The sequence below is a fragment of the Leptonychotes weddellii genome, chromosome 12 (assembly GCF_054177405.1).
Source record: "Leptonychotes weddellii isolate Sample4059 chromosome 12, ASM5417740v2, whole genome shotgun sequence".
Taxonomy (NCBI): Eukaryota; Metazoa; Chordata; class Mammalia; order Carnivora; family Phocidae; genus Leptonychotes; species Leptonychotes weddellii.
Genome location: NC_138380.1, coordinates 10651620 through 10665432, shown reverse-complemented (window position 1 = coordinate 10665432; position 13813 = coordinate 10651620). Strand labels below are relative to the sequence as shown.

The window sequence follows — 13813 nt, the reverse complement described above, 5'->3', positions numbered from 1 at the left end:
TAGAAATTCTGAGTTGGCGTGGGGTGTGACCTGTGCATTGAATTTTTAAGTTTCCCAAATGATTTTAGGATCCCCAGGTGTGCAGCCAGGGTTGAGAACCACCATTCCTTTGGCCAATGACAGTTGGCCTACCTTTGTCCTGCCTAATGGGCCTGGGGGCTCCTCTCCCTGGGCGCACCAGGCAGATTTTCAGTGATGGGAAAAGCTGGGTATAGCCAGGGCTACTTAGCCAGATTTTCCCAGCTAGGCCAACCCATCCTGACAATCTGGGGCTCAAATAGCCATGAGGAGTATACCAGTGATGAGAAAGAGAAGCACTGAGTGGATGAGATACCGCATTCAGACCCATGTCACGTTGACTGCACTGTGAGGGCATTGTGTCCTTGCCCCGGAGCCCCCAGTAGAGGTCTGTGCCCAAGCCCCAGTGGGCACCTGGCCATGTGCCCTGCAGACACACCAAGAGACTCAGGAGAGCTCCATGCTATGACACCTACCAGGGATGTGATGCTCCCCGCCTGCTGATCTACCATCTCTGTGCTTATTGAGGACTTCTAATCTGCATGATCCAGCCACAGGGCTCTGAACTCCACCCGCCCACATCTGCTGAATTGGCTTCTCCCTTCCTGTCTCCACTCAAGTTGCTTTCCCCACTGACGACGATGACAAGATCGTCGGTGGCTACACCTGCGCGGAGAAATCCGTCCCCTACCAGGTGTCCTTGAACTCGGGCTACCACTTCTGTGGTGGCTCCCTCATCAGTGACCAGTGGGTGGTGTCCGCAGCTCACTGCTACAAGTCGTAAGTGCTGTGTCTCCCAGAACCCTCTCTGAGAGCTGGGGTCAGCCCGGGAGTGCGGAGGTTGGGGAAAATGGGTGGGTGGGGACAAGAAGTTGTCACCGGCCACCCCCACTCACAGGAATGAGGGGGCGAAGAGGGGCATTCAACAGAAAGCCTCGCACATCCAAAACCAATAGATGAAACAGCAAAGGCTATGGATCAGAACAGCAGGGAGGGACTCTTTTGGGGTGGTGAGGTCCAGTGGGAAAGCAGCGCAAGGACCTTGTACGAGTAACCTCTGCCAGTTGGCTACACACTAAAACCACCTAGGATATGTTCAAAAAATACTGATGCCTGGGTCCGATCCCAGGGCACTTACCTCAGAATTTTCATGAGTTGTTAATGCTTTCCACCTCTGGTGACTTGACTCCCTAGCAGAGCTGAGAATCACTACCTAGACCAAGGGTTCTCAAACCTGAGTGAGCATCAGAATCACCTGCAAAGCTTGCTAAAACACAGACCACTGGGTCCCACCCCAGAGCTTCTGATTCAGCAGGTCTGGGGTAGGAACCAGGACTTTGTACTTCTAACAAGTTTCTGGGAGATGCTCTGGCTGCAGGTCTCAGGGCAGCACTTTGAGAACCACTGGAGTAGGTCATACAGGATGATGGCGCTCACCAGACCCAGAAGGGAGAGAGTAGAAGTCACTTGCATGTAGTTAGCAAAATTACAGAGGATGAGGAATATATGGGGGACTTCAGGTCGGTCGTTTGTGCCTGTGGTTGGGTGCCTGGTGCGGGGGAGGGTTGTGGGGGAGGTAGCTGGAAAAGCAGGCTGAGGAGCAGTCCCCATGTCATCCCCGCTCCATGACCACCTACCTCTGAAGGAGAAAGTTCTTGGTCTCACCCCTGCTTGTACCCACCACCCCTCTCCTGCCAGGTGATTTTGCCACACTCCCACCCATGAGCAGGTGACTTGACCCTTCCTATGCTGAGACCCCTGGTACACAGGGCCTCCTGGGGAGCAGGATTTGAACACCCAGGGCTGTGGGGCTGGTGCAGGAGGGCTCCAGGCAGTGGACTTATATAGCAGAGAGGAAGGCTAGACCGCATGGCTGTCACCCCCTTCGTCAGAACAGAGAACGGGCCACCATGGGAGACATGCAGAGCCACAGAGCTGACCAGAATGCAATCTTAAACCCTGGAGAAAAGCAGGCATATGGAGAAAAGGGTCTCCCCATGCTTGTCTTCCCAACAGCCGCATCCAAGTGAGGCTCGGAGAGTACAACATCGAAGTCAAGGAGGGGGGTGAGCAGTTCATCGACTCGTCCAAAATCATCCGCCACCCCGGCTATAACAGCCGGACCCTGGACAATGACATCATGCTCATCAAGCTCTCCTCGCCTGCCGTCCTCAATTCGCAGGTGTCCACCATATCTCTGCCCACTGCCTGTGCGGCTGCTGGCACCCACTGCCTCATCTCCGGTTGGGGCAACACCCTGAGCTCTGGCAGTGAGTAGGACCCTCCCTATTTCATCCTCCAACTTCCCCACATTTCCCAGAACCAGGCCTGCCCCTGAACTTGAACCCCACTACACGCAGGACTCTGTGCTGGGTCCTCAAAAGAGGCGAAGCTTTAAGGAGTTGACCCCCTACAGTCAAAATATAGGACAAATATAGCACTTGCTATTGTCCCATCTAGGGAGGGGTTCGGCAGGGATCAGTCTGGAAACTAAAACCCATTGCTCCTTGCTGGAGCTTACGTTCTTTGGTGTCCTCTCTGCCTTCAGTGTTCAGCACTGGATTGCTGTCCCCCATCCTGGCCTGACTCACATTCCTCCTTTCCTTGATCTCTCCCTGCTCCTCAAAGCCAACTACCCTGAAATGCTGCAGTGCCTGGACGCCCCAGTGCTGAGTCAGAACCAGTGCAAAGCCTCCTACCCCGGCCAGATCACAGAGAACATGGTTTGCGTGGGCTTCCTCAACGGAGGCAAGGACTCCTGCCAGGTGACTTGACCCTTCCTATGCTGAGACCCCTGGTACACAGGGCCTCCTGGGGAGCAGGATTTGAACACCCAGGGCTGTGGGGCTGGTGCAGGAGGGCTCCAGGCAGTGGACTTATATAGCAGAGAGGAAGGCTAGACCGCATGGCTGTCACCCCCTTCGTCAGAACAGAGAACGGGCCACCATGGGAGACATGCAGAGCCACAGAGCTGACCGGAATGCAATCTTAAAAGGTTCAGATGATATAGGGCTCTGTTGGCCCTTTTCGCCTTCTTTATAAAACTTGTCCCATCTTCTTCCTCCCCAGGGTGACTCTGGTGGCCCTGTGGTCTGCAATGGAAAGCTCCAGGGAATTGTGTCCTGGGGCTATGGCTGCGCCCAGAAGAACAAGCCTGGAGTCTACACCAAGGTGTGCAACTTTGTAGGCTGGATTAAGCAGACCATAGCTGCCAACAGCTAAAGCCCCCCAGTCCTTCTGCCGTCACTATGCTAATAAAGTGCACCTGTTACAACTGTCTGCGTCCCTGCCTGCTCCCTCCGGCCGCCGCCCCCTGGGAACATCCTCCCAGCTGAGGTCAGGCTGGGCTCTACCTCTTAAAGATGAACAGACTACCCCATTTCCCAAAATGTGTTCCATGGAATACTAGATTAGCAGTGTGTGAAGAGATAGAATCCAAAAAAATAATAAGCAGGGGCTCACGGAGACTATTTTCTAGAGAAAAATACATTTCAGAAGGCTGCATTGAAGAGGTTCCTTGACCTTGGAACTTCCCTGGGGTCTGGAGTGCCGTGCTCACGTGCGCCCACCCACCTTGTGGCTTGTGCGGCCTCACCACCTCCTGTCGCTGGCACCCAGAGCTAAATCATCTCGGAGACACTCGTGCCGATCACCGTGGCCTCTGCTGAGCCCCTGATACACGTGCTCTTTCTAGCCCAGTGTGCACTCCCTCCCAGCAGCAAAAGGCCGCCCTGGGCCCTCCTTCCCACAACCTGCTCATGTGTCTGAGGGAGACAACCTAGCTCCCTGGGTCTCCATCCGTCACACTCCTTGGAAATCCGCCTCTTATTCATCCCATAGAATGATACCCATGTGTGTCTACCACACTGGGCACTTTGCAGACATTTTCACTCAAGTTCCTTCTCCCCTCTGAAGTGGTTACTATCCCAGTGGTACAAGCAAGAAAGCAGAGGCTCAAAGAAAGTGGCCAGCTTACCAGATCCCTCATCCAGCAGACAGTAAACCTGAGGTCTGGCTCCTCGTTAGCTGGCCCCAAGGCCCGTGTCCTCCCTGACCCCTCCCCATCCCCCCCACCGTCCCTCCTGCTGCGGTGGTGACCTGAGATGCTGCCTGGCCCTCAGCCCTGCTCCTCTATGGCTCTCCAGGCCATTCTCTGCCTGCCTGTACTTCATGAGGGTTCTGGTCCCTGGCCCTCTTCCAGCCCTGTGCTCAGAGAGATGCTGCACGTTACATCAATTCCTGATTAATACCTTGCCTGACCTCCCACAACTCCCAAAATAGAACCAGAGCTCCTTAGCCTGCAGATGTAAGGCTCTTCCTTCTCTGCCCCTCCGTCTCTCCAGTCCTCCCCTCTATCTCTGCTCCAGTGCTCAGAAATCCCAAGGGCTCCTCCAACAAGCCATGGACCTCGAATCTTTAGCCCCGGGCATTACTGGTCCGTCTGGCTTGACGCCCTTCCCACCTGCCCCTTCACCCTCTTCAGAAAAGTCATTTCTGACTCCTTCTGCCCCGGGATCCTCTTTCCCCACTCCTGTGCTGGCCCTGTTGGTCCTGTGGTCTGAGCGAGGAGTCCTCCTCCTGAGGATGCTTACCACTGCCACAGTCCTGTTCCTGCTGCCTAGTAACTGTGGATGCATCTACCTGGCATCCAACGGTGAGCTCCTTAGGCAAGAAATCTTGTCTTGCTCATCCTGGCATATCTAGTGATTAAACAATGCCTACAATATACTAGGCAGTGGTGGAATGATTGATTAAAGTATGAGCTAGGATTGGAGGAGAATGTATGGAAGAAAGAAAGCACCTTCCAGAACACGGGTTCTCCAAGTGTGGACCCTGGCCCCGGGGGGCACCAGAATCATCTGGGAATTTAGGAGCTGTGCCAATTCCTTCAGACCTTCAACAGTGCCAATTCTGACCCAGACCTACTGAGTCAGAAATTCTGAGATGGAGCCCGGCCGCTTGCATTTTCCAAGAATTCCACATCATTCTGATGGACACGGAGGCCTGAGAGCCATTGCAGTGGGGGTATCCCTCGGCCAGTGGTCTCTGGGGAAGCAGCGGCCACTCACATTTTCACTATTTTCAGGGACCAGAAGCTTCATGTGTATTATCTGATTTAGATCTCTGCATAACTCCCTAAGGTAGGCTTAGCAGCTCGCCCTGGGCCTCACCGACAGGACTGGAGACCCGGGCAGTCTGGCCTTGGGAGGTGGGCTTCCCTGAGGGGCAGAGCCTCAGTGGTCCCACCAGAGCCCCAGAACTTAAACATGGAGGCCCGGGTGCTGGTTCTAGCTCTGTCATGTCAATCATGTCCCATGACAGGAACAACTCACTTAGCCTCTTCAGGTTGCAGTTTCATCTGAGGAAATTAGGAGACAAATTTGGGGTTTAAATGAATCTATGAATGTGGTCCGAAAGTTTCAAGAAGGGGCACCTGGGTGTCTCAGTTGGTTAAGCCTCTAACTGGTGGTTTCAGCTCAGCTCATGATCTCAGGATCCGAAGATGGAGCCCAGGGCCGGGTTCCAGGCTCAGGGGAGAGTCTGCTTCCCCTCTGCCCCTCCCCCTCATGCACATTTTCTCTCTCTCTCTGTAAAATAAATTTTAAAATCTTTAAAAAAAATAGTTGCAAGAACTACAACCGTGAGATTAAATTTGTGTATCTCCTTCCCAGGTCTCAGCCTCAAGAAAGGCATGAAGGTAACACAGTTCCCCCTGCGGAGTGTGTGTGTGGGGGGGGGGTCCCCTCCAGCACCAACCACATTCTTACGCCCTCGAGTGGCCACCCCGAGATGGCAACGATTTAAGTCTAAAATAAATAAGGAAAGGCTGCCCCCTGCTGCCCAAGATGATGAATGAAGATGATGAATGATCCCACCTGCCTAACTCCTCCTACAAGAGAAAAAAAGAAAAGCTGCGCCTGTTTCTGGGCATATCGACAGTGTGACTGAGTAGCAAAGATGGGACAAACTCCATCAGAATTGAAAGTAGCTGCGACACCAAGACAGAGTGGTATTCTTTGTAAGGCCAGTTGGGTTGAGGGGTGGTCGAAAGGAAACTTCCTTAGAGAGTAAATTGCTGATAAACAAAAGGGGTAAACGGGACAGGAAAATATGTGGACATAGATCAAAATAAATCATTACATTGATGAGAGTGTTCCTCAAGGTGGGAAAGGACTAAAGAAGAAGCTTGCCACTTTCCACTTGTTGAAAGCAATCAATGACCCTTTATCCAGGCAATGGCAGAGTGTTGTGAGATCCTTCACTATTCCTGAGTAAAATGCACAGACTATCTCTCTTTTTCTTTTTTCCCTAAATTCCAGGAGCCACATTGTTGCACCCAGCCCGTGGCACCACCAGATAGCGTTCTGACGTTCTCCGTGGCTGACACCTGCCCGAGGGGCAAGCAGTGGGTCCCAAGCCCCATGCTGAAATGGAAATACCCAGGGTAATTTTGTGCTTGATTGTTTATTTAAATGCATATCAATAAACCCACTACTAGTGATTTTTAATGCAAAAGATCCTGAGGACTACTCAGAAATATGCATTTTTCACAAGCTTCCTGAATGATTGCAGACCCCGATAAGCAAAGTCAGGACCATAACACATCTTCTTACATAAACTGATCTTCTTTGGAAAAATAATGACTTTGTAAATGAAACAAGTAGGTTTTTTTAAGTAGCCCATTTCAAAATATTACTTAAAGCAATACTTTGTTGGTATTTTCTTGAAAATTTTTATTAAGTTTTATTTTAAATAGATAATATAGCTATATGGCTCAAAAATTGAAACAATAAAGTTGAAACTAAAAATGTTATTTTTACTTCTATCTTGTTTCCGTCTCCTCCACTCAGTCTTAGTAAGCAATCACCTTGATCAAGTTCTTTTGTATCCTTCTAGTGTGTCTTTGTGCAGAACCAAGCAAATAAATGTATAATTCTTATGCTCCCCCTTTGCCGGAGAAAAGGTGGTGTACAGAAATGCTAATCTGCAGCTTGCTTTTCTTCCAGTTAACAGTATATCTTACCTTCCCACAGCAGGGAAACATTTGTGTTCTTTTTTAACATTGCATAATATTTCATTTTGTGGATGTATCCCAGGTGATTTATCCAGTCCCTTCCTGATTGGGTACTTGAGTTTTCCTGATCTTTTTGCTACCCCAGATAATGCAAATATTTTACATTTTTTTACTTGTATGCAAGAATAATTATAGGATAAACACCCAGATGAGGGATTTCCAGGTGAAAAGGTAAATGCATTTGTAATTTTCATAGATATTTCCAAATTGGTCTCCACTTAGGTTGTATCATTTTTTGTGAAGTGTATATTCCACCACACAATAGCTAATGGTCTTCCCTAATTCAATGTTGTCAATCACATTGGTGAACAGATATTTTAATGCAGTTTTTGTCTGCAAGATTTTTTCCCTATGGTGAAGCACCGTTTGCATTTCTTTTTCTCTCAACCATCTGTTCTTTGCCACTTTCGTTGTGCTGCTGGATTATTTCCTTACTGATTTCTAGGAGTTCATCATCTACTGGGGAGATCAGCCCTTAGGATGAGGATTGCAGATGTTCTTTCCATATTGTCATTTCTTTTCTGATTCTGTGTATATTTTTCCGTGAAAGTGTGTCATCATTATGTAATGAAGTCTGTCTTTTTTTTTTTCCTTCTAGATTTTAAGTTATAGTTTGAAAGGCAATAAAAGGAAGCACCATTGAGTGAAATAAGATTTAGGCCACTCAACTGGAGGTTACATTTCAAGGTCATCTTGTGCAGGAAAATAAAACATCGACAGCATCTTAAATGTGTCTGCCCCTCAGGGAAAAGAGGGGAAGGCGGTGACCGTGATTACATTTGAGTGTTCCTGTGACTTTATGTATGCAGCTCTCCACATCCACTTCCCCAGCTCCCTTTTCCTAACCCTGATGTCTGAAGTCCACGAGCAGAGAGGCGGGCTGACAACACACCAGTCCCTCCACACCAGCAGCCCCTTGGAAATACTCTGAGCTCTCAGCTGTCGTTTTGTCTCTATCTAGGGAGCCCTACCCCTGAGTAGCTCATGTCAGTTCCCCTCCAGACCACCCTAGAGGTCCAGAGTTGGCCAAAGGGACGGTCTGAGTATTGAAGGATCCCATTCCCAGATGAAAGTTGTGGCCTCTGAGTGACAGTCTCAGGGGCAGGCCCTGGGTAGAAAGGGGGCTGCTTCTTCTTGGGAGGGTGTCTCCCCACAACGAGTGATGAGTTTACAGAGGGGCGGATACCAGGGAAAACTAGCCCTTGTGCCAACTGGCCTCGCAAAGACACACAGCTCTGGGGAGCCAAGAGTGTCCTGAAGAAAGGGCACGGGGGTGAGGAGGGCGCCCCCGCTCCCGGCCTCACCTGTACCCTGCCACCACCTCACAACATGGGGAGTGATGTCACCGACCTGCCCTCCAATGCCCTGGAAGGAGCACCTGCTCGGGTGGTTTCTTCCAGACTCTGACAGGCAGAACCATGGGAGGGGTCGTTTTTTGTACAAAGCTGTAACATTGTGGGGACAGGGAGCCACGGTGATTCAGCTCTATGAGAAAGCTTTACAAAAACCTTTCTGCCTGTCCCGAACCCCAGTTTCTCCACCCTTCTGAGTCATGGGCCCAAGGGTGGTGAGAGTCAGAATGCCTCCATCCCACCCCTATTCACCTGTCAAGCCAAGACCATGGATAAGGACAGGCTTAGATCAGGACTGAAGCTTGCAGACAGAGAGCCCAGGTGTAAGAAGAAGGCCTCAGTGGCCCCTCAGGTGAAGGACTCTGGGAAACTCCTTCATCCTAAGCCCCACAGAACTCATGGCAAGGTCAGTGGGAAGGTGCATGGAAGGTGACCCATCCTATAGAGGAAGAAGCCAGAAATATCCCGGCCCTCCATGGACCTGGTCACTGTCTCCAGGACCCTGCCCTCTTCTCTCTCGACCCATGTCCTTTTGATGGACCTTCAGAAAGAATTGAGAAAGTAGTGTGGGGCCCACTGGATAGATGCTGGCCATGCTCTGTGGCCCCAAGAGTTATTCTTCTGTGCAATATCTATAAAGCACAGGAGGGATTTCTTATACCAGAGTCCTCCAGAGACCAACCAGGGCCCCCTCTTCTTTCCATGCCTCAAATTTGTTTGCTTCCTTGCTCCATGTCACTGTGTGAATACTGAACTTTTCTTTGGAGAAGGCACCAGGCTCACAGTAATAGGTAAGACATACGCTGGCTCTTTCCAGGCCCCTTGTAGGTGAAAGTAGGTCCAAAGCGTCCGTTTTTAGAGTGATCGTATGCTGATGTGTATGATTTTACCTTCGGCCCAGGGACCAAGCTGACAGTTGTCGGTAAGGTGGGGGGGTCTCCAGGGAGGGTGTGATGGGGAGGATTCTATCCTGGGAGATGGGGGAGGGAAGGGATTGCCCAGGTCTTGGATCCTGGTTAAGGAGATGTCATCTCCTTTTCTGGGAACCAGTACATGGGAGGGTCCCGGTCAGGGCAAATCCACCCAGCCACCGGGGGGTCCTCTGTAAACTCAGAGCTGAGCCTCAGTGGTTAAGCAGAGGAGGAAAAGGAGATGGTACTGCCCCTCTGAGTAGTTCTCTGACAGAGGGAAGCCTAGAGAAAGCCCAGAGGGCAATTAATGAGCATCGACATAGGTCTGTCTTCCTCACGGACTGGGACTCTCTGTAGGGGCTTCCTATCTTTCCTTGCTCTGGATTTCATAGGAAGCCACACTGTGTGGCTCCTTGTTTCCAACTGTCCAGGGATCTGGGCAAGCTCTGGAAGGGAGTGGGGAAAATATGAAGCAGGGCTGGTGGCTCTGGGAGGTAAGAGTTCCACGAATGCACCAATCTGTCCCCGAGTCCCAGCTGAAGACGGGGAGGTTTTGAAGTGGATCTGGGGGGCTGTGCTTTTGAAACACCCTCCATTTTGGGGAGGGGAGCCGGCTCACTGTTGTAGGTAAGTGCATCGGGGCAGAGGGCTGGGAACCCACAAGGAGGGGCAGGGGTCCATGTGTAGCCTCCATCTTGGAGGCTTAGGTTAAAGCACATTTTTATCAGAAAGCTCTGAATTCTTGTCTTGATGCAGACAGGCGGGGACAGCCTCCATCTCCAGTAATTTCATGGACAGGCTATGCTAAGTCCGTGTTCCCCTCCTGGGAGGCAGGTAGTCTCCCTTTGGGGTCTCCTTGTCCATCTCCTGTCTCCTCAGAGGGCACCCCATTATGGCCATGTAGATGGGAAGCCTCTGGCCTCAGAGCTGCCTTAGTCCTGATGTTTTCTGCCCCGGCTCAGAAAGGAGAGGGACACGGGAGAAAGGGCTGGGGGTCACACGGCTGAATCGGTCCTCTGACCGGGGCATTTCACACTGCACACTAGTCCCCTCTCCACACCTCCTGGTGCCAAAATTCTGCTAAGGAAAGGGAGAGGAGAGCGGGCAGGTGCACCTGGGAAGGCAGGAACTAGATGCAGCCAAGGGCAGTTTTTCCACCAGCCTGCAGTGTTGTGTAACAATGAAAAACTGTATTTCGCAAGTGGAACCAAGCTCTCTGTCTTGGGTAAGTACGAGGCTGCTCTGGGGGTAGTGTGTTGGAAGAGTGCAGTCCCAGGAGGATGCCTGAGACACAGCAGGGAAAAGGCTCAGAGAGTGTGGGTGAGCAGAGGAGGTGCTGAGCCCCTAGAAATTCGGGTGGAAGCTGGCTTCTGGAAGCAAAGGCCCCAGAGAGCAATCCTGGGGTTTGTCACTCTCTCACTGTGCTGTGGAGCAACCGGGCACAGCACTTTGGAGATGGCACTCAACTCTCTGTCCTAGGTAAGGAGCAGGACTGGGGTGTGGGGCCATTGTCCCTTGGACACAGGGTCCCCGTCTCTCCTCCCAGCCTTGGTTGTCGGTGGGGGGGGGGGGGGAAATCAAGTCAACTATCTTAGCCCTGGGGAGCTTCCAAGGAGCTGTGGCTGCCATTCCTCTTGGTGTGGATTGGTGGGTCCCTCTATTTCTTCTCCCTGAGTCTTCAGTCCTTAATGTTTCCTCCTTACTCTTTCCTTGGTTCAGCCTTCCTTCTTATGTGTGTGTCTGTGCCCCTTCTAAGCCTGCTCCTCTTTCCCCATAGTATGCTTGGACCTTTCTCCTAATGGGACTCCTCTGGTCCAGAGCCATGCATCCAGGAAGAGAGGGTGGTAGAGTGAGGACTTGCCCTCTGGCAGGAGCTTGCCATGGGTTTTACCACGGCTGCCTGCAGCTGTGTTCCTATAACTCGCCCCTCTACTTTGGGATGGGCACCAGGCTCACCGTGACAGGTATGGGGCTCTCTTGGCTGGGGGTGCCTATGCATGACCAATCAGTCCAGGAGGAGGGACGGGGGTGTAAGGATAGGGCTCAGAGCCGCCCCCTCCCTCCCAGAGCTTCTCGTGCTTATTGCGGACCCACGGGTGTAGGGCTCCAGCTTATTCTTTGGCTTTGTATGTTCTTGCTCTGCTTCTCATTGTTCTCTGGGACTCCTCTCATCTCTCCTATTTTAGGAGTCTGTTGTTTTACTCTCCCCCCCCTTTTTTTTTATTCAGATCTTCTCCATTTTCCCTCCTATTCTATCTCCAAGCCTTCACCATTGACTCCATTTTGGTGAGTTGGTCTGTCTTCTATGTTAAAGTCCTTCTAATATCTACCACCCACTCAGAACTCTGTGCTTGCCTTCGTGGTCCTCCTTCTCTGTCTCGACTAGCCTCCAAAGATTCATCTGTGTCTTCCTGAAGTGATCTAGGGCTCAGGAGGCAGTGGGGGGACAGAATGGTGAGACTGGGCTGGTTTGAGGGGTGTTTCATAGCCCTGAGGGCAGAAGTTCATGTCACAGTATCATGAGAGCTGCAATGGGTATCTGAGAGACACAGTGCTTGGCAGGATCAGAGGAGACACAACTGGAAACTTAAGCTATCTTCGTAACAGATAAGGTATAAAGAAGAGAAAATAGGCAGGAGGCCCCATTTTCTCAAACCTCAGGATCTATGCTGGGCTGGTAGGGTAAGGTGCCCATCACAAAACACTAACACACCATTAGCGTGCTCGGGGAGGAAGCAGACAGGCAGAGGATCGGGCATGGAAGGATGGGTCCGTGCTGGGCATAGAGACAAGGCCAGAGGAATGGGACACTTGGTCCTACCAGATTGGTTGGCTGGAACAGACTTTATCCTGCAGATGGGGGCTCATGCCAGCGAGTGTGATAACAGTTAGAAAGTACAAATTACTGGGGTTCGAAATGCCCAGAGCTCTGGGGCTCATGGGACAAGGCTGGGGGTGCTCGAGCAATTACAAAGTGGAAATCTCAGCATCTCTGGGATGTATAAAATGGGGATAATTGTGCCAGCTCCTTGGGGTGTTAAATTGTTAGGGGCTAACTTATATGGAAATCTTTGTAAAAGGCTCGGCTTATCGGGGCCATCCTTTTCGTTCCTGTTGTTTATCATCACTGTGTCCCAGACTTTGGCCTTTTTCCCAAACTGTCTCTCAGTGTTCCCATTAGAAACACATCCCAGTGTGGCTAAAGTGGAGACATCTGGGTTTCCCACAGTTCTGCTCCAAAAAGCCCTTCCTCTGGTCAATACAGACCCAAACAGAGGGCACAGTCCATTCCGGTAAAAAGATGGGAAGGTGAGAGATGGATGGGCTTTCTCTCATCCCTCTGTGTCTTCCCATGAGGACTTGCCTTCCAACAACTCCAGAAATTCTCTCCTATGTGCCAGGCATGAGAAATGGCCTAAGACTTTGCAACATGAGCACTCTGACAACATGGTCCTTGGACTTTGGAATTCGTTCATACCCAGCAAGTTCAGCCGTGAACTAGGATTTCCAAAGTTGGCAGGGAGCCTTGCTGGGCGCTGGAAGGAAAAAAGCGTTCAGCCCATGAGCAGTATCTTTCATGGGATTCCAGCCACCCTGGGCAAGCTACCACACACCCATGTGCCCCAGTGTAAATGGAATAAATGTGAAACATCTGATAACGTAATAGCCAGAGGCTTCTTGGCTCCTCAAAGCAGGTTACGTGTTTAACACACACACACACACACACACACAAGAAAAGGGGGAAAAGTGAGTTGGAAAAAGCATTTAGAAAAAAGTATAGTCGGATGCAATGGGACAGTGTTTCCTGCGGGCAACAAAGCCTAATTCTCACGTGTGCTACCACCCAAACAGATACTCAACACTTTGTACAAAAGGAAACTGATAATTAGGCAAAGCGGATTGGGTTCCTGGGATCACGTTGCTGGTGAGAATCCTCAGCCTCAAATTCCAGGCTCACTCAACTCTACCACAGCTGCTTCTAAGTCTGAAAGAACAGTCACTCACCGAAGAGGGCTTTGAATGGGGAAGAAAAACAGACTCTTTTGATAGATACGGAGCAGGGCCTTGAGAAAGAGACTCTGCCAAGAAAGCCAAAGAAACCAGGACACGCTGCTGCCTTAGGGGATGGAAGAGATAGTCGGCAGTATGCATCCATGGGGTAACCGAGAGAAGTGGCAAAGCTGAGGGAGAATAGAACAGGACAGTGACCCCCAAATACACAGGATCTACTACTACATAATTCTGCTTAGGAGGACTACATTTCCAGCTTTATCTCTGTCTCTCTCTGTCTTTCTTTATTTCTGTCTCTGCCTCTCTCTCTCTCTCTCTCACACACACACACACACACACACACCAAACCCAGACAGCTCTCAGACCAGTCCTGGTCCCAACGTCTCTTCCCTTGCAGAGAACCTGGAAAAGGTCAAACCTCCCACGGTCACAGTGTTTGAACCATC

The 13813-nt window shown here is 50.9% G+C and overlaps 1 protein-coding gene and 1 gene segment (V, D, J or C); both read left to right on the top strand.

The window, feature by feature from the left end:
* LOC145716655 (T cell receptor beta variable 27-like) overlaps window positions 1-13808 on the top strand; it is a gene marked incomplete at its 3' end in the record, with an annotated part of 39784 nt that extends 25976 nt beyond the window's left edge. Inside the window, 2 exon segments of the V gene segment in view lie at window positions 9185-9236; window positions 13765-13808. Of these exon segments, the coding sequence occupies window positions 9185-9236; window positions 13765-13808 (96 nt within the window).
* LOC102738811 (anionic trypsin) lies at window positions 2074-3240 on the top strand. Its single transcript, XM_006743553.2, has 3 exons — window positions 2074-2288; window positions 2647-2783; window positions 3088-3240. The coding sequence occupies exons 1-3, from the start codon at window positions 2159-2161 to the stop codon at window positions 3238-3240; spliced, it is 420 nt and encodes a 139-aa protein (XP_006743616.2). The 5' UTR covers window positions 2074-2158.
* Window positions 13809-13813: the final 5 nt, after the last annotated feature.